General features: G+C 44.7%; 1 protein-coding gene across 1 annotated transcript; it reads left to right on the top strand.

The window, feature by feature from the left end:
• Positions 1-926: 926 nt before the first annotated feature.
• Positions 927-2,074, top strand: ASCL4 (achaete-scute family bHLH transcription factor 4). The gene has a single exon (XM_075491697.1). The coding sequence runs from the start codon at positions 1,108-1,110 to the stop codon at positions 1,672-1,674; it is 567 nt and encodes a 188-aa protein (XP_075347812.1). The 5' UTR covers positions 927-1,107; the 3' UTR covers positions 1,675-2,074.
• Positions 2,075-14,158: the final 12,084 nt, after the last annotated feature.

Here is a 14,158-nt window from a genome sequence, read left to right as displayed (position 1 = left end):
CCACCTCTTCTCTTTGGCAAGCTGCAGGCAAACTGGAGGATGCAGCACAGATCTGGCACAGTCAAGAGAGATTTTCAGCTCCCCAATTAAAGCAGTGTGTAGGGTCCATCACGAAAGCCAATATTTAAGTAAATATCTAGTAATAGCTACACAGGGGGCAATCAGGGTATCACCTTTGTATTTGGTTATCTGAGGCAGGTGCTCATAGTGATGACCAGAACATTCCTGCAATGAGCAGAAACACACAAAATGTTGAAGACTTTTTGAAAATGCTCACATTCACTTTGTGAAGCTCACACTTCTTGAAAAAGGCTCTCTTTGGGCAAAGAAAGCGGTTTTCCTCTTGTGCTTGCACGTATGCATTCTTGATCTGACATGACTTGCAACCACAAGAGAGCACTCTTTCCTTTGAAGATTTCTCAGCTTCCCCAGAAAGCTAGAGACATGCCATTTAAGTTTTGCAAACTGCTTGTGACCTGTTTCAGTTAGACCAGAGCAGCCGAAACAACAAAGCTTGCAGTTGTCTTTTGGATTTCATTGTGAAAAGCCTTTGGGTAGTTTTCAGATGACAGAAGATCCTTGGTTCCTGAAAGGGAGGAGTTCTGCCAAAACTTTGAAGATCCCTGTAAACTTTGCAAATTACCCATCTTTTGGAGACAATTATATCAAACGATATCGTGGATTACAATACATGAGAAGTGTTTGGAGCCTGGAAGATTATTTATGTTTGGCATTAACTCTTATGGTCATAATTTCAAGCGGAGAGAAAAGGAATACACAGGAACCCTCTTATTATCTTTTGAAATATGAAGATCAGAGGAAAAGAAGGGTTTAAAGTGTGGAGTGATGGTCCTCGATACCTGTCTGTAAATTAGCTGGCATCCTACATCTATAAAAACAAGGCTTAGAGCTGATTTCCAGGCACAGAGTGGACCTCATGAGTCGTTAGCCGTGCTTTGAGATCCGAGTTTTTATACACCGCAGGAGGAGATTGCAGCCTGTGGGGCAGAGTACCTATACAAATGTTTCATCCTTGCTTGGACTGATACAAGATTTGGACGCCAAATTCAGGAACTGACATTCCACCAGTGAGAAAAAAAAAGAAGCATGGACAGCAATAAAGATGATGATGGACTGTTGAACAGGATTGCCTTTTCAGGAGCTATGTCCCTGGCTAACAGCCATGTGCATCCCCACGGGGTCCCCCTGAGAGAGCCCTTTGGGGTTCCCTTCCATCTGGACCCATCTTACTGGGAGCAAGCCTACAGTGGGCATGCAGGTCACATCTCCTACATCCCATTCCCTGGCTATGTAGGTGTCTATGACTATTCCTTTGAGCCTGCCTTCATTCGAAAGAGGAACGAGAGGGAAAGGCAGCGGGTCCGCTGCGTGAATGAGGGCTACACACGCCTGAGAGAGCACCTGCCCAAGGAATTTGCTGACAAGCGCCTCAGCAAAGTGGAGACCCTGAGAGCTGCAATAAGCTACATAAAACACCTGCAGAGCTTGCTGGACTGCCATCCCTTAGGGTCTAACAGTAAGGAAACTCTCTCTGCCAAGGAGCTCCCGGAAGCTCCCAGTCCTGGTCCCCCACGGGAGTGCAACAGTGATGGAGAGTCTAAAACCTCTTCAGCTTCATCCCCCTACAGTGAATTTGAGGAAACGGGCAGCTAGGAAACAGCCCCTCCGGAGACAGAAACCTTCAAGTTCGGCTGAAAACCAAATCTAAAACCCTGGGGATTTTTCTACAGTTGAAAATGAATACCAGGAAAAGGGAAAACAGCTAGGGGGGAAAAAAAAGAGGTATTTTCAATCTGTCAAAGGACTTTAAATGTTGTCTGCGCAAAACCTAAAGATGATTCGTAAGCAAACAGATCTCTCTCGGGTTGCTTCAGCTATGTTACTAAACTTTATTTGGATTCTTAAAAATGAAGCAACTTTTGCATTCTAGTTTTCATTCAGCTTTTATTCTGTTCATCCATTTTCTTTTGCCTTTCACGCTATGAGACAGCAAAACCAGATAAATCCATTTCACGAAATCTCCCTCCCCTTTCTCCTGCTTCCTTGTGTAAGCTTTGTTGTCTATTTTTCCTGACTGCTAACCTGAGATGCACAGGGTTGCAAACACTTGGACTGGGAAAGGTAAGATTTAGGTAAAATGTCTTTCCCTAAAATTTTTAGAAAACTCACAGAAATACTCCTATTTCTGAAAAGACATTTTTTTAATATAAATAAGGCTATATTTGGAAATGAATTTCTTTTACAGCATCTTCTAAAGTGAAAGAACCAACTCATACATTGGGCACTGGCTATTTGGTGATTATTCAAAGGATAATTTTCAGGAAAAGAAAATCTAACACTTTCATTCTAATCAATGCTAGGAAGAGGGAAACAGAGTTCTGTAAAACTGCGCCTTCAAAAGCAAAGCTCCACTCATGATACTGAAAAAATGTTGCCAGCCTTTTTCTTTCTTTTCTGAGATTATATGGTTAGAAATGTGTTCCTGTAGTGGTTAGGTACTGGTGTGTACAAAAAGGGTAACATTAAATGTATCGGTTTACATCTGCATGAAAATGTAGGTATTTCTCCTTTTGTTTAGAATGTTGTGTTACTTTTTCAAAGAATGCACCTTTTCAAATTAGTATCTCAAAATCTATGAAATATGTTTAATTTGGATCATGTCTACTTAAAATGAGAATTATTCTCCAAATTGCTCGAAAATCTTCCTTTCTCAAAGGTCAGATATAAATAACATTTAGCTATGTGCTTAAATCCCATTCTGAATATGGGGTAAACTCCCCCTTGCCCATACACTTTCCACAGACCTTTCAAACTTTTGCTTTTTTGGCCTCACATTGGTGAAATGGTTTTGTATCTTTTTGTCTTTCCTTCATGATATGGTGACTGAACACCTGAAAAAATACTTGTGTATAAGTAAGAACAAATACTGATAAAATACCTCAAAACGTGTCCATAAATTTCATTTAAATAAAAAATTGAATTAATCCTGGCTGTGGTTTTTTTCACTTTCAGTTGATAACGAATGGGACAGCACTGTTTGCAGGAGTAATGAAATTTTCAGGAAAGAATACAGAAAATGGATAGGAAGTAAATATGAACTGCTATCTATGAAAATAAATTTTTAATCTAGATTCTTAAATCTAGGTAAGGTGCAGGTTTGTGCTGTGGGCATCTAATCAAAATTATTTGGTATAAAAATACTCTGTTGATTTCTAGAAAAGTACTCTGAACATGTATACACTTTTAGCTATTGGGTACTATTTAGCTATTGCCTTCAAGTACTTGCAGTCCAAGTCTGGGTCTAGCTATTGCTGGAGCTCTGAACCCAATTATTTTTTCTTAATTTACAGCCAATAACCTTGAAAAACAAACACATTTAGGCAAATCACACACAGTTCAGAAATGGAAAAAGCCTCAATGAGTTGTCCAAATGACTTGCTGCAAACTGTTCACTCGGCTTGAGTGTACTGACGCAGCACTGCTAAAAACGTCCACGGCAGTCACAGGCTTTGTTCTTATTCTTTACGTGGTAGCCAGCTTCCTTTTCTAATGCTTATTTTGTTTTTCTAAGGGCTGTTACTTTTGCAGGGTCTGTTTCCCAGACCCAAAAAGTAGAAGTCTAGTTACCTGCACAGTTGTCTCTAAGGATCCAGAGCTGAAGCACTCATTTTTGAGTGCCTAAGTGTTTCTATTTGTTATCCAAGAGAAGGGCAAGGTAGTGGTCTGAATGTCTGATTGGGATCCATTATGCTTGGCTTTTTTCCTTCTCTTTGCAGTCTCTGACAAGAGATTCAATCTCTCTCTCTCTGCCTCAGTTTTGAGATTTCTGGAAATATAGTGGTGCTGCTGGTAACTCTGTCAGTAAGCCTGAATTACATTTGTCCCTCAAAGCAGAGATTAAATCTTTGTTGTCTATGAAAAACATGCATTTCCTCAGAGTACCTGAGACAAATTCTATGAAACGTATAGTTGTTTGTAAAGCACTCTGAAGATGAAAAGCAGTTAATATACACATAATCACAATAAATAGCCAAATCAAACTGAACCACTAAAAATAAAAATGACCAGAATGACTGCCCTTCCTGGGCAGGAGGCATCAGATAATGCCCCAAATAAATTTTTCGGTCAGGTGGTTATCACAGAGATGTATCCAGGAGCCATAATCCTCTGACTTCCAAATCCCAGAGAGATGGTGCAGCATGCCACCTTCTCCATGATCAGCTAGTTAGGCTGGCCAGAGAAGCGGACTAGGTCGTGGCTCTGCCCCCTTTCAGCTTCATCTCATGTGGGCTGTTCCTCAACGGGAGTCCAACCAAGTGGAGAGCATCACACCCTGGGCCTGTGCTTGGCTGTCGCCGCTGTAGGGTGTCTCTTCCCGTGCGAGACGCAGGCTGATCTGCTGCACGTCTAGATGGGACTGGTTTATTTGTTGCATATCCTTAATACTCTGCAGTCAGAACCAAACCTGGATTTTGTGAAGTAATATTCTGGAAAAGGCCTCTGGACCTCAAGTCAAGGAGACTGGTCAAAAGTCTATGTTTCAATAAAACTGTAGCTACTTTTTTTCAGATTATACCTCTTTAACAGCTCTGGAGATGTCCTTAAAATACCTTCCAATCCAAGCTCAATGCTGAAGATGCAAAAGCCAGAATGTCACATGTAGCTTAATTTAATTTTAAAGGAAAATTAATTTCTGGATGAAAAGGAAATTCTTTCTGTGAGAAAAATCTGTCACAGGTTGAACCACGCTCCTTAGGAAAGGTGTACATTTTTATTTCTCACAGTTCCTGTTGTCATGCAAACCCCTTGCACGCTTTTAGCACAAGGAAGTAGAAAACAGCTCAGGATTTCCCAAATACGGATCAGTGCTTCCTACAGGCATCAACAAAGGTTTCAAGTGAATGCTACATTTCAAAAGCTTTCTTAAGCTGTTTCTGTCTAGACAAAGGTTTTCTTCAAAGCTTCTAAAGTGTATCATTACCAGACTTTGAAAGCAGACAATGATCCAACTTGTCACCCTGAGAATTAAAGTTTTAATAAAAATCTTGACCAGAAGAATTCCCTCCATGTGGCGCAATTACTATTTACAGGAAAGGCGAACAGTGATATCCCTAGGCAACCATGCTACAGCTTTATCAAACTCCTGCACGCCAAATGCAGACACTTTAATCTTTCTATCAAATGTGAAAAAAACACACATCTGAAGTCTTCCCTCTTCTGCCATTAAATTACAAATCCATTTGCTCCTTGATATTATCAGCATTTTAAAGATGTGTAATCCTGGCCATGGGATTCCTTTTAATCCTCTAATAGCTATTTAGTTGATTTCTTTGTAAAAGCCCATCCACACTCCTTTCATGTTATATTACCCAGTGTCAATAACATGGCCAAAGAAAACCAGAAGGTCCTATAGAGAAGTCATGTTCAGACAGCAAAGCAATCAGGGCCAATTATCTCACTGGAATAGATGAACAGGGAATGTCCACATGAAAATAAGGAATCTTTGAAAACATTTGTCACCAGCATACTTGGGAAGGAGGCAAAACAAGATCCAAAACATTTTGAAGAGAGACTCCCAAGTGGTACCAAGAGGAGAACCCTGCTGAAGTTAGCTGAGGTCAATCACTTTAGCTCAGTGAGGCCTTAGTAAGTCTCTCCAAAACAGAGTCTAAGCAAATGTAACTTCAGCAGGTGCTCATCACTAGTAACCCTCGGTGTATAGATAAATGGCTACAGAGTAAGAGGTAAATTTGTTCTAGACAAATGGGGAACAGCAAAATGGTAAGACTGCAGCTGTACCTAGCTCTTCCGCAACGCTGTCCAGCTGTAGATCTGGAAGCTCTGTAAACACAAGATGACCAACATTCTCCATCAACCTGAAGGTGTGTTTGTAGGTAAAAATCTGCTATAAATGCTCATTCATGTATTTCCCACATGATTTTTACACATTTTTTCCTACCAGTGAATATGTCCACTGACAGAGCAATGGAAAAGTTCTCCAAGTTGCCCTTGCTGGGAGAACAAACTAGAGGAGTGAAGGTGTTTCTAAAGGTAGATGTCTCTCTTTCCATATCAGTGGATCTCCATATGGTGGATCCAATGGTTGGTCAAATATAGAGAGGGGTCAGGCTAGGATGCTGTGAAATGAGCACAGACTGCCAAGAACATTTGTTTGGAATTTACATCAGTCTGGCAAGGTGGCACTGCTCAGAAGATGCCCCAGAGCTGGCTGAAAATGTTGTGACTCAGCTACCCTGAGCCAAGACCCTGGAAACTCAATAGGAACCAGCGTGTTCATTTAGTGTGCTGTGCAAGAGACTGGTAGTGCTTTTCAGGAGTGAAAAGGCCACCTTTTTTTTGTCGTCAGAGTGTCCTTTCCCATACCCACTCATACCCACATTGCATAATTATTCCACTGACCCTGAGGTCTGATCAGCGTAGCGGGCACAGCTAGCTGGTGGGTTGGGGACGCAGCACCCAGATGTGCTTGGGTGGCAGTGGGGTTCTGGAGAAGCAGATGATGGCAGGGTGGGAGAAGGGCTGTTGGTTCACTCTGGGAAGGAGATACTTGCCTAGGTGGGTGTTCAGATGGAAGCTACCACTCTCTAAGAGTGGGATTCAGTGGGTCCTGTTTTTGCATCCACACTTCAGTAGCCTTGCCCTCTTGTATCACTCAAAAAATTCTCATTTAAAAAGCCAAGTCAAAAAGTGGGCCTGGGAAAAGACAGGTGCTATTTGCAGTGCTGTAGCACTCAGCTCTACTGGGGGCTTACCACAAGGGAGCCGCCAGTCTCTCTTCACAGGAGCAAGTCTCTCACTGAAATGAAATGAGCTTTTCTGGCTGGATAAAGCCCTGTGTGAAAGTCACCTGGTGGCACACCTATGCTTGGTTATCACCCTTGTTGCCAGAACTCATCCCGCCATGGCCTGAGTATGCAGCATGCACACAGGGTACAACCAGCACCACAGCAGCTACTTGAGTATATATGAAGGGTGTGGATGTTGCCTCTACCAGGGCTGGCCTGAGAATAAAGATTCAGAGCTATAATCTGGCAGTGAGCCTTGGAAGAAAAAACCTTTGCCCAGTTGCAAACTGAGTTGAAAAATGAAGTGCACAACAACTAAAACCCAACTCAGGAATGGATATTACGGGTATGTGCAGAGGCTGGGTTTATTGGATACACTTCAGAGAAAAAGCACAAGAAGAGGTTGGTTCGATTGGATCCCCTTTATGTGTCACGGTTTACACAAGAAACATGGTAGGTGCATGCGTACAAGCTGGAAAGGCTGGGGTACCCACGACCCGGCCCTGGAGCAGAGCTCTGCTGCTGTGCTTTTCCTGGGGAGACCAGGAGCCTCATGCAATCCCACACCTTGCAAATCCAAGACAAAGCCTGTTAGGGTTTTTTTGTCTGCTTTCCAATGGAAACAAAGCTTAGACTATGCTCTGTGTGTGAGATGTCCCGTCTCCAAAAGCTTCTGCACCTCTAACTGATTTTCAGCCAACCCACATGGGAAGCGAGTCTCAAAATGCAAATCAAATTTCTCAATTTTTAATTTTAATTTTTTTTTTTTTTTTTCAAAATAGGGGTTGGCCAGAGGTGGGGAGCCCAGCTTAGGGCTTATGGCTCTGGGCGATGAGCTGTGGTGCTTCATGCTGGGTCAGATTCCCCTGCCACCCAGCTGCTGGAGGCCACAGCCCCTGGGGCAGACACAGAGAACAGGCAGTATGTCTGCTTTTTAGCCACCTCCAGTCATAACTGGGTGTATCATGTAAAGTGAGGGGATTTGTCAAGGTCAAAACACCCATCTGAAGCCGGGTGGCTGAAGACTCTGATTCATTACCACCACTGTCTTTAAATACGTCTGAAGGGGCCAATACCCCCAAAACTCTGAGTTACAGGGGTGGGGAGCAGCCAGCAAGCCTGTATGTCACTCTGAATTCCCTCACCCTTTTTCAAAAGCTTTGAAGCTGGGATTGTAGGACTCGCTGTCATTTCAGAATGATCGTGCATTTGCTGAAGCACCGGGAGTAAAGTCTATGTTACCGTGGACCTCAGGTTTTATCGATTATGTTTTTCCAGGTGCAGGAAATGAAAAGATATATTGGTATGGATCATGTTTTTTAGCCAGGCTAAAAGAAGCCCTAAAAGAGAGTCCATACATCTCTCTGCCAGTTTCCCCCTTGAAAATTTTGGAGGCCTCTTGGCTCACTTCAGATATGACTGGAGATAGAGGTCTCAAAGACAGTAAATTCCTACTTGGTCCATGAACGCTGGAGCCATCGGAGTAGAAAGACAAGCCAAATTAGAGTCCTTACAGAAGGGAAAGCTAATGCTGAATTGTCTTTTCAGTTTGACCTGCTTGATGGTCAGCCAGCCCACGGGCACTAGCCAGCCATCAGCAGGCACGTGTGCTTTGCACTAGTATAACGTGCTGCCTCTTGCCTGTTCTGCTGGGGCCAGGAGATGAAAATATGAGTATTCTGAGGGAGTTTGGGATTTGGGAGGGGGAAGCTGAGTGAATGGACTGTGAGAGGCTGAAGGGTTAAAAATGTGGGGAAGGTAGTGGGCAGTGAAGTCTGGGAGCGTGTAACACAAATCCAAGCCAAGCTGCATTTCTGTGCTGCTCACAAAGCACCTTGCTTGTCCCCATGATTTTATTTTGATGCGGTATGGTTCTGGGAATATATAGCACATTTTTGTGTTCCAGGGCTGTCAGCCTTCAGCACTGAATCCTAACCAATCTCTTCCATCTGCACTGAGATCACAAGAGAACAAGTAGTTACAAATAAATGGAATTTTCACGTCTTTTTATGTATTTGCTTTACTGCCAGCGTTATGCTATATTAGGCTGCTCTTTAGATGTAGCTTTTTTAAATTTAAGAAGCACTGAAGAAGTCCCAGGCTCAGCTGCAGAGGGTTTATCCCAGGGGAACACTCATTCTGAGGTGATGTGTGTATCCCCACACCAAGAGGTGTTAAAACTCACTGGTGCTTAATGAATGAAACTGATAATAAACTGTGTAATGTATAAATGAAAGAAGCCAGTTGTACAAACACAGGCGTGTGTGTTGTGGTGTTTGTGCATGGGAAAAGGAGGAAGGATGGCAGGGGGGAGGGAGAAAAGAAAGTGGGTTTGACATGTGGCACGCTGCCTGATATCAAATCAGCTGCATGGCTGAAACAAGGGAAATAGGAACAAATTAGATATGACATCTTTGGGGAGGATTAATTCCGGGGCGGGGTGGGGGGTGGGGGGCGAGACTTAAAGAAAACATATTTGAGGCAAACCCTGTGGAGATATAAAAAGACTGTGAGATTATGAATAGCGGAAATGCTAATGAGAACAAGCAAAGCAGCGACTCTTGTGGACCAGGACTTGGAGGGAGCCATAGGCAGGGCTGGAGAGAGGCATGACTCCCTGGCCCCACCACCAGCCAATGTGGGTGTTTTCCACCATTTAAAGTGCTTTCCTCCTTCCCCCAGCATATTTATCCTCCTCCACTGGGAGGGAGGAGTGCTCCTGCCCCTGGAGGAATGGCTTTGCATTTTTAGCCCAGGGGTGCGATGAGTTCAGAGAGGACTCAGCTTTGCCTGTTGAGGCTTTGCTCACCCCTCACAAGCTGGGCCACGATCGGCTGCATCTGCTATCCCTGTCACAAGGCAGAAATGAGAGGTGCGGCAGGCGGGGGCTGAACTACAGGGTGGGCCTTAATCCTCAAGTGGATTAAGTGGGGAGGGTAAGAGCAGCGCAGCACCATGACAGGAGCTGTGACGAGGAGCCTGGAGCACAGATGGAGGCCAAGCGCAGGAGGCGTCTCTCTTAAATGAGTAGTTGCAGCACTGGCACCGCTCTTCCTCCCTCCTCCTCCTCTGTCCCCCATGCCAGGAGTCAGAAGTGCTGCTGGAAACCGTGGGGACATTGCGCTGGGCATCACAGGGGAAAGGGAGAGCGCTGGCTCTGTGAATGGGGACGAGGGGACAGGGGCAAAGCCTGTAGCGTGAACGTCCAACCCAACACAGTAACACATCTGTTAGAAAGAGGAATCAGAGAGCTGTAGGCTAGGCATGCTCTGCTAGTCCTGATGGAAAGCTTCGCCAGGCTCAGGGCTACAGGAGAGGCTGTTCCCTGCTGCTAGTATTTTTCAGAGGGTGGTTATAAGTTTACATCATAGTGATAATGCCCACTTTCTTTAAATTTTGCCATTCTCCATCGATCCCCATCGTTTTCCTCTCCTCCCTCCTGTCTGCCCCTGTAGCTCTGGCTATTGCTATAGGGGCAAGGGTATAGGGGCATGTCCTGGCTGCGTATTTTGTGTCCTTCTTGTACAGCAGCCTAATTTTAGCATCCCTTCTTGCTAACACCTCTCTGCTGATCACACTACGTGTGGCCCTTGATGAAGATGGATGTGCCTCACAGCAGCTGGGTGGGAAGTGGGCAGGGAACTGCTTAATAAGCAAAATTTAAATTAAAAAAAAAGCCCAGCGCCTATCGGAAAAGCAGCAGCAATAGGGTTTTACCACCAGCCATTGTGCAAAAATGGCTGAGACCACAGCATTTGCATGACTGTGAGTCTGTTTGCCTGCACCTCAAACACACCACGTTTATCTGCCTACCATCGCTTCTCCTTCGTCTTTTCCTGTTCATAATTGCAAAATACCTCCAAGCGTATTTCTTATCAAAGTGCTGAGCAGTTGTCAGCAGGCTGTGCTCTAGCTGGGGAGTGGAGGGGATGATTACAGAGCTCAGCCCACCTGCTGTCAGGAGCCAAGTAATAAACCCAGATTACTTCAGCCCCAGGTTTTCCCTCTGTTTCAACAACAGTGTGGCCCTCCTCTTGCCTCTGTGCTGGGAACACCAGATCCTGTCCCATCTCACTGGAAAATATCACTGGGCTGCCCCTATACCACTTTACCAGGAGCTGGTTGCAGCCATGGCGTGGCTGTGAGCTCGCCGGGCTGCTTGTGCCCTGTGTGAGTGGAAGCGCCCGAGTCCCCTGCGCTCATAGATAAATCTGCCCTTGCATGTTACCCAGCTCTGGTGTTGCAGAGCTGGCATCTGCATCTATTCTATTCTATTCTTTTCTATTCTATGCTATGCTATGCTATGCTATGCTATGCTATGCTATGCTATGCTATGCTATGCTATGCTATCCCATATACCATAGGTATAGTGAGGGTGGTAGGGACGAAGAGATCTCTCTGCCAGTCTGTGCCAACGACGCCACCAACGTCCTCCTTGCCACCAGCTCCCTCCTGCTGACTAATGCAAACCATCACTGAAGCCAGGCAAAAACCCATGAAAAAGTCCCAAATGAGTGCTCATGCCCTGCCCAGTTCCACTATTGCTTCCTGGCTCCAGTGATACGCTCCCAACACAGCTGCGTAATGCTGCGCCCCCGGTTTGCAGGGGCGATGCCCCATGCAAGCGGTGGTGGCACATCCCGAGGGGCCTGTTAGGACAGATCAAAGCTGAGCACCTACAGCATGTCACTGTGCCATGTTGTACAAATGCGAGGCATTTGCCTCTGTTTATGTCTGGCGTGCTCCATAGCTTTGCATTTTGCAGTGCTATGAAAGCTTCAAAAGTTCCATTTATGTTAACAAGCCCGTAAAGCATAAGGTTATTAACTGTTGTTTATAGTACTCTGTCTGAGAAGCTCATTCAATTACCAGCTGGTTCGATTTTTGCTAAAAGCAAGTTTCATAAGGGCGCCAAGTTGTATCTGCATGTGCTATGGGAGCTTGTGTTGAAAAGGCAAGAAAAACAGCGGTGATGCCACCATCATGCAATGGGTGAATTACTCTGTAGTAGGGATGGTCAGTGTTTTCAGAGATGAATGAAATATGTTGGCTCTGTGATTGAAAAAAATGTTGCATTTAAACATTTTTAAATTTATTTTTGGTAAAACTTTTTTAGCATTGGCTATTTTCTTCAAACTTTACTGGAATTTTACTGAGGTCATTGTCTTAAAAAGCACATTTCACATTTGCATCTTTGGTGAAAAAGTCACAGTTTAGGTCATTTCATCATCTAGTAATCACCACAAAACCTAATGAAGTTATTGCGTATGTGGAGAGATAGGTATCAGAAGCTGTGACTGGGCAGGAGATGGTCATGCAGAGTGAGGATTAGGTGAGAGCAACATGGCCAATGTGGCATCATGCAAAGCAGGCATTTGCAGAGAGCACCTGGACAGGAACAGCTGGAAAAAAAGGGTTTAGGCTGAGTTAAAGGAGATGCCTGTTGATGTGTTGGGAAAGGATCCCAAGGTTTCATCCACGTGGGCCTACTAGGAAGGTGGCACTAAGAGCACATTCACAGTCTCAGGGTTTTTTTCCCCAAGAAGGAAGTCTAAAGTGGGATCTCTGGCCAGACTTTCTGTGGCTGAAGCACAGGGTAAGAAGAGCACCTCTAGGAAAGTCTCTGGTAAGTTTTCTTCACCATTCTTAATTGCAAGAGATAAAGTAAGAGTGTCAGAATCAAGGCATGCAAGTGTGGGCACAGGCGTGCATGGGGCAAATGTCACAGAGCACCTACTACAGCAGGCGCCAAGGTTTGGGGACCGGGGGCTTGGAGCACGGGGCAGGGCAGAGGCGCATCTGGTGTAAGTGTCCGGTATAACGTGTCACTCCAGTGTGACAATGGCAGCGGCAACCTGTGTCCAGGAATCATCAGGATGATGTATTTTATTTTATACCTGAAATAAGTTCTAAAGATAAGACAATGCTTATTCTGTACATAATTCTGAAGGCCATTTTCAGTTAAAAAAAAAATACAATTGAAAATACTGTAAAAATGTATTTGTATTGAACCATGCCTGCAAAACGGAGGCAGCTTTGATTTTTTTTTTTCGTGAAAGCATTTCCCTCTTTTCAGCTAGCCCTAACTTTTAATACTGAGAACAAAGTCCACAAGCTTATGCTCAAATATTGACAGTGACTTGATCGCAACAATTAGGAAAGCAACTTGGCAGATCCGAAGGTTTAAGGCATTCACACTGTGAAAAGTGTGACTGGATTTCCATTGGACTTAGAATTTGCTTATAGAGGTTTAAGGAAAGGCAGTTTGCAAGGCAAAATAAAAAAGCTCAAAAGCTTTGGAGAGTCACTGAGATCCCTGGAAGATCAAATGCTATTTTTTTTCTGAGACTCCTTGGAATGGAGCTCTTTGGAGAATAGGTTTTACAGAGAAATTTCCAGTACCTCTTCGTTTCAGCCAGGTTATATACACAAAAATATTACAACACAGATGCTCCAAAGGGAAAGCATGTATAAGACAGGCTATCGGACAGTACTAGGAGTATATTCTACCTGGCACATTATGGGTGTGAGAAAACACCTACGTGGTTAAATCGTATCCCTCCTTTCTTTCTTGTTTTTTTTTATCCTAGATTCAGTGGGACAAACTCACCCCCTCATGAAAGATCTGGCAGGTCCCTCGAGTCCTGAACCCTATCCAAGTGATAATTATACCTGTTTGAAATCCGGGAGCCGAGAAGTAGCCTCCAGCCACTCAACAAAGGCTGCTCCAGTGCTCCGAGGAAGTGGTGCCGACACTTCCCTTCTCCTTGTCTGCCTCCGCTGAAACGCATTAGCAGAGTTTCCTGAAGCCTCTAAGGCTTTTCCAGAGATCTGGTGGAACCAGACCTGGTATCTCATGAAGTATCATCGCATGCAAAGACAAAGAAACACCCCCACGGGCATAGTTAATGCAGATAAACCTTAATGGCTTCCCCCCCCCCCCCCCCCCCCCCCGCAGTTGCAAATATATAATTAATCTCAGTTCAAATTTACATGTTTGATCTGCTTCTTTTAGGCTTCAGATGTCTCTGAAGGAAGGGGAAGACCTTGTGATTTGATCTGGAGTGCCTCGGATGCACTCGGTGTTTACGTGGGCAGACCCTATGCCCAGTGCTGGTCAGATGTGGAGGGCTCCTGGCTTGCAGACATGGGGCGGAGGGCAGAGGCTGAGGTGCTTCCCAGGCCGGGCCTCATGAGCCCCTTCACCCCAAGCCACTGTTTCTCCAGGGCTCCCATGAGCGGTGAGGACACCTGCAGCCCGGTGAGGACACCTTCTGCAGACAAGAGGAGCTAATCCTGCCGCAAACAGACCCTGCGAGCCCTCGCTCCTG

Source organism: Mycteria americana, chromosome 1 (genome assembly GCF_035582795.1).
Source record: "Mycteria americana isolate JAX WOST 10 ecotype Jacksonville Zoo and Gardens chromosome 1, USCA_MyAme_1.0, whole genome shotgun sequence".
Lineage (NCBI taxonomy): Eukaryota > Metazoa > Chordata > Aves > Ciconiiformes > Ciconiidae > Mycteria > Mycteria americana.
This window is presented reverse-complemented; position numbering and strand designations above follow the sequence as displayed.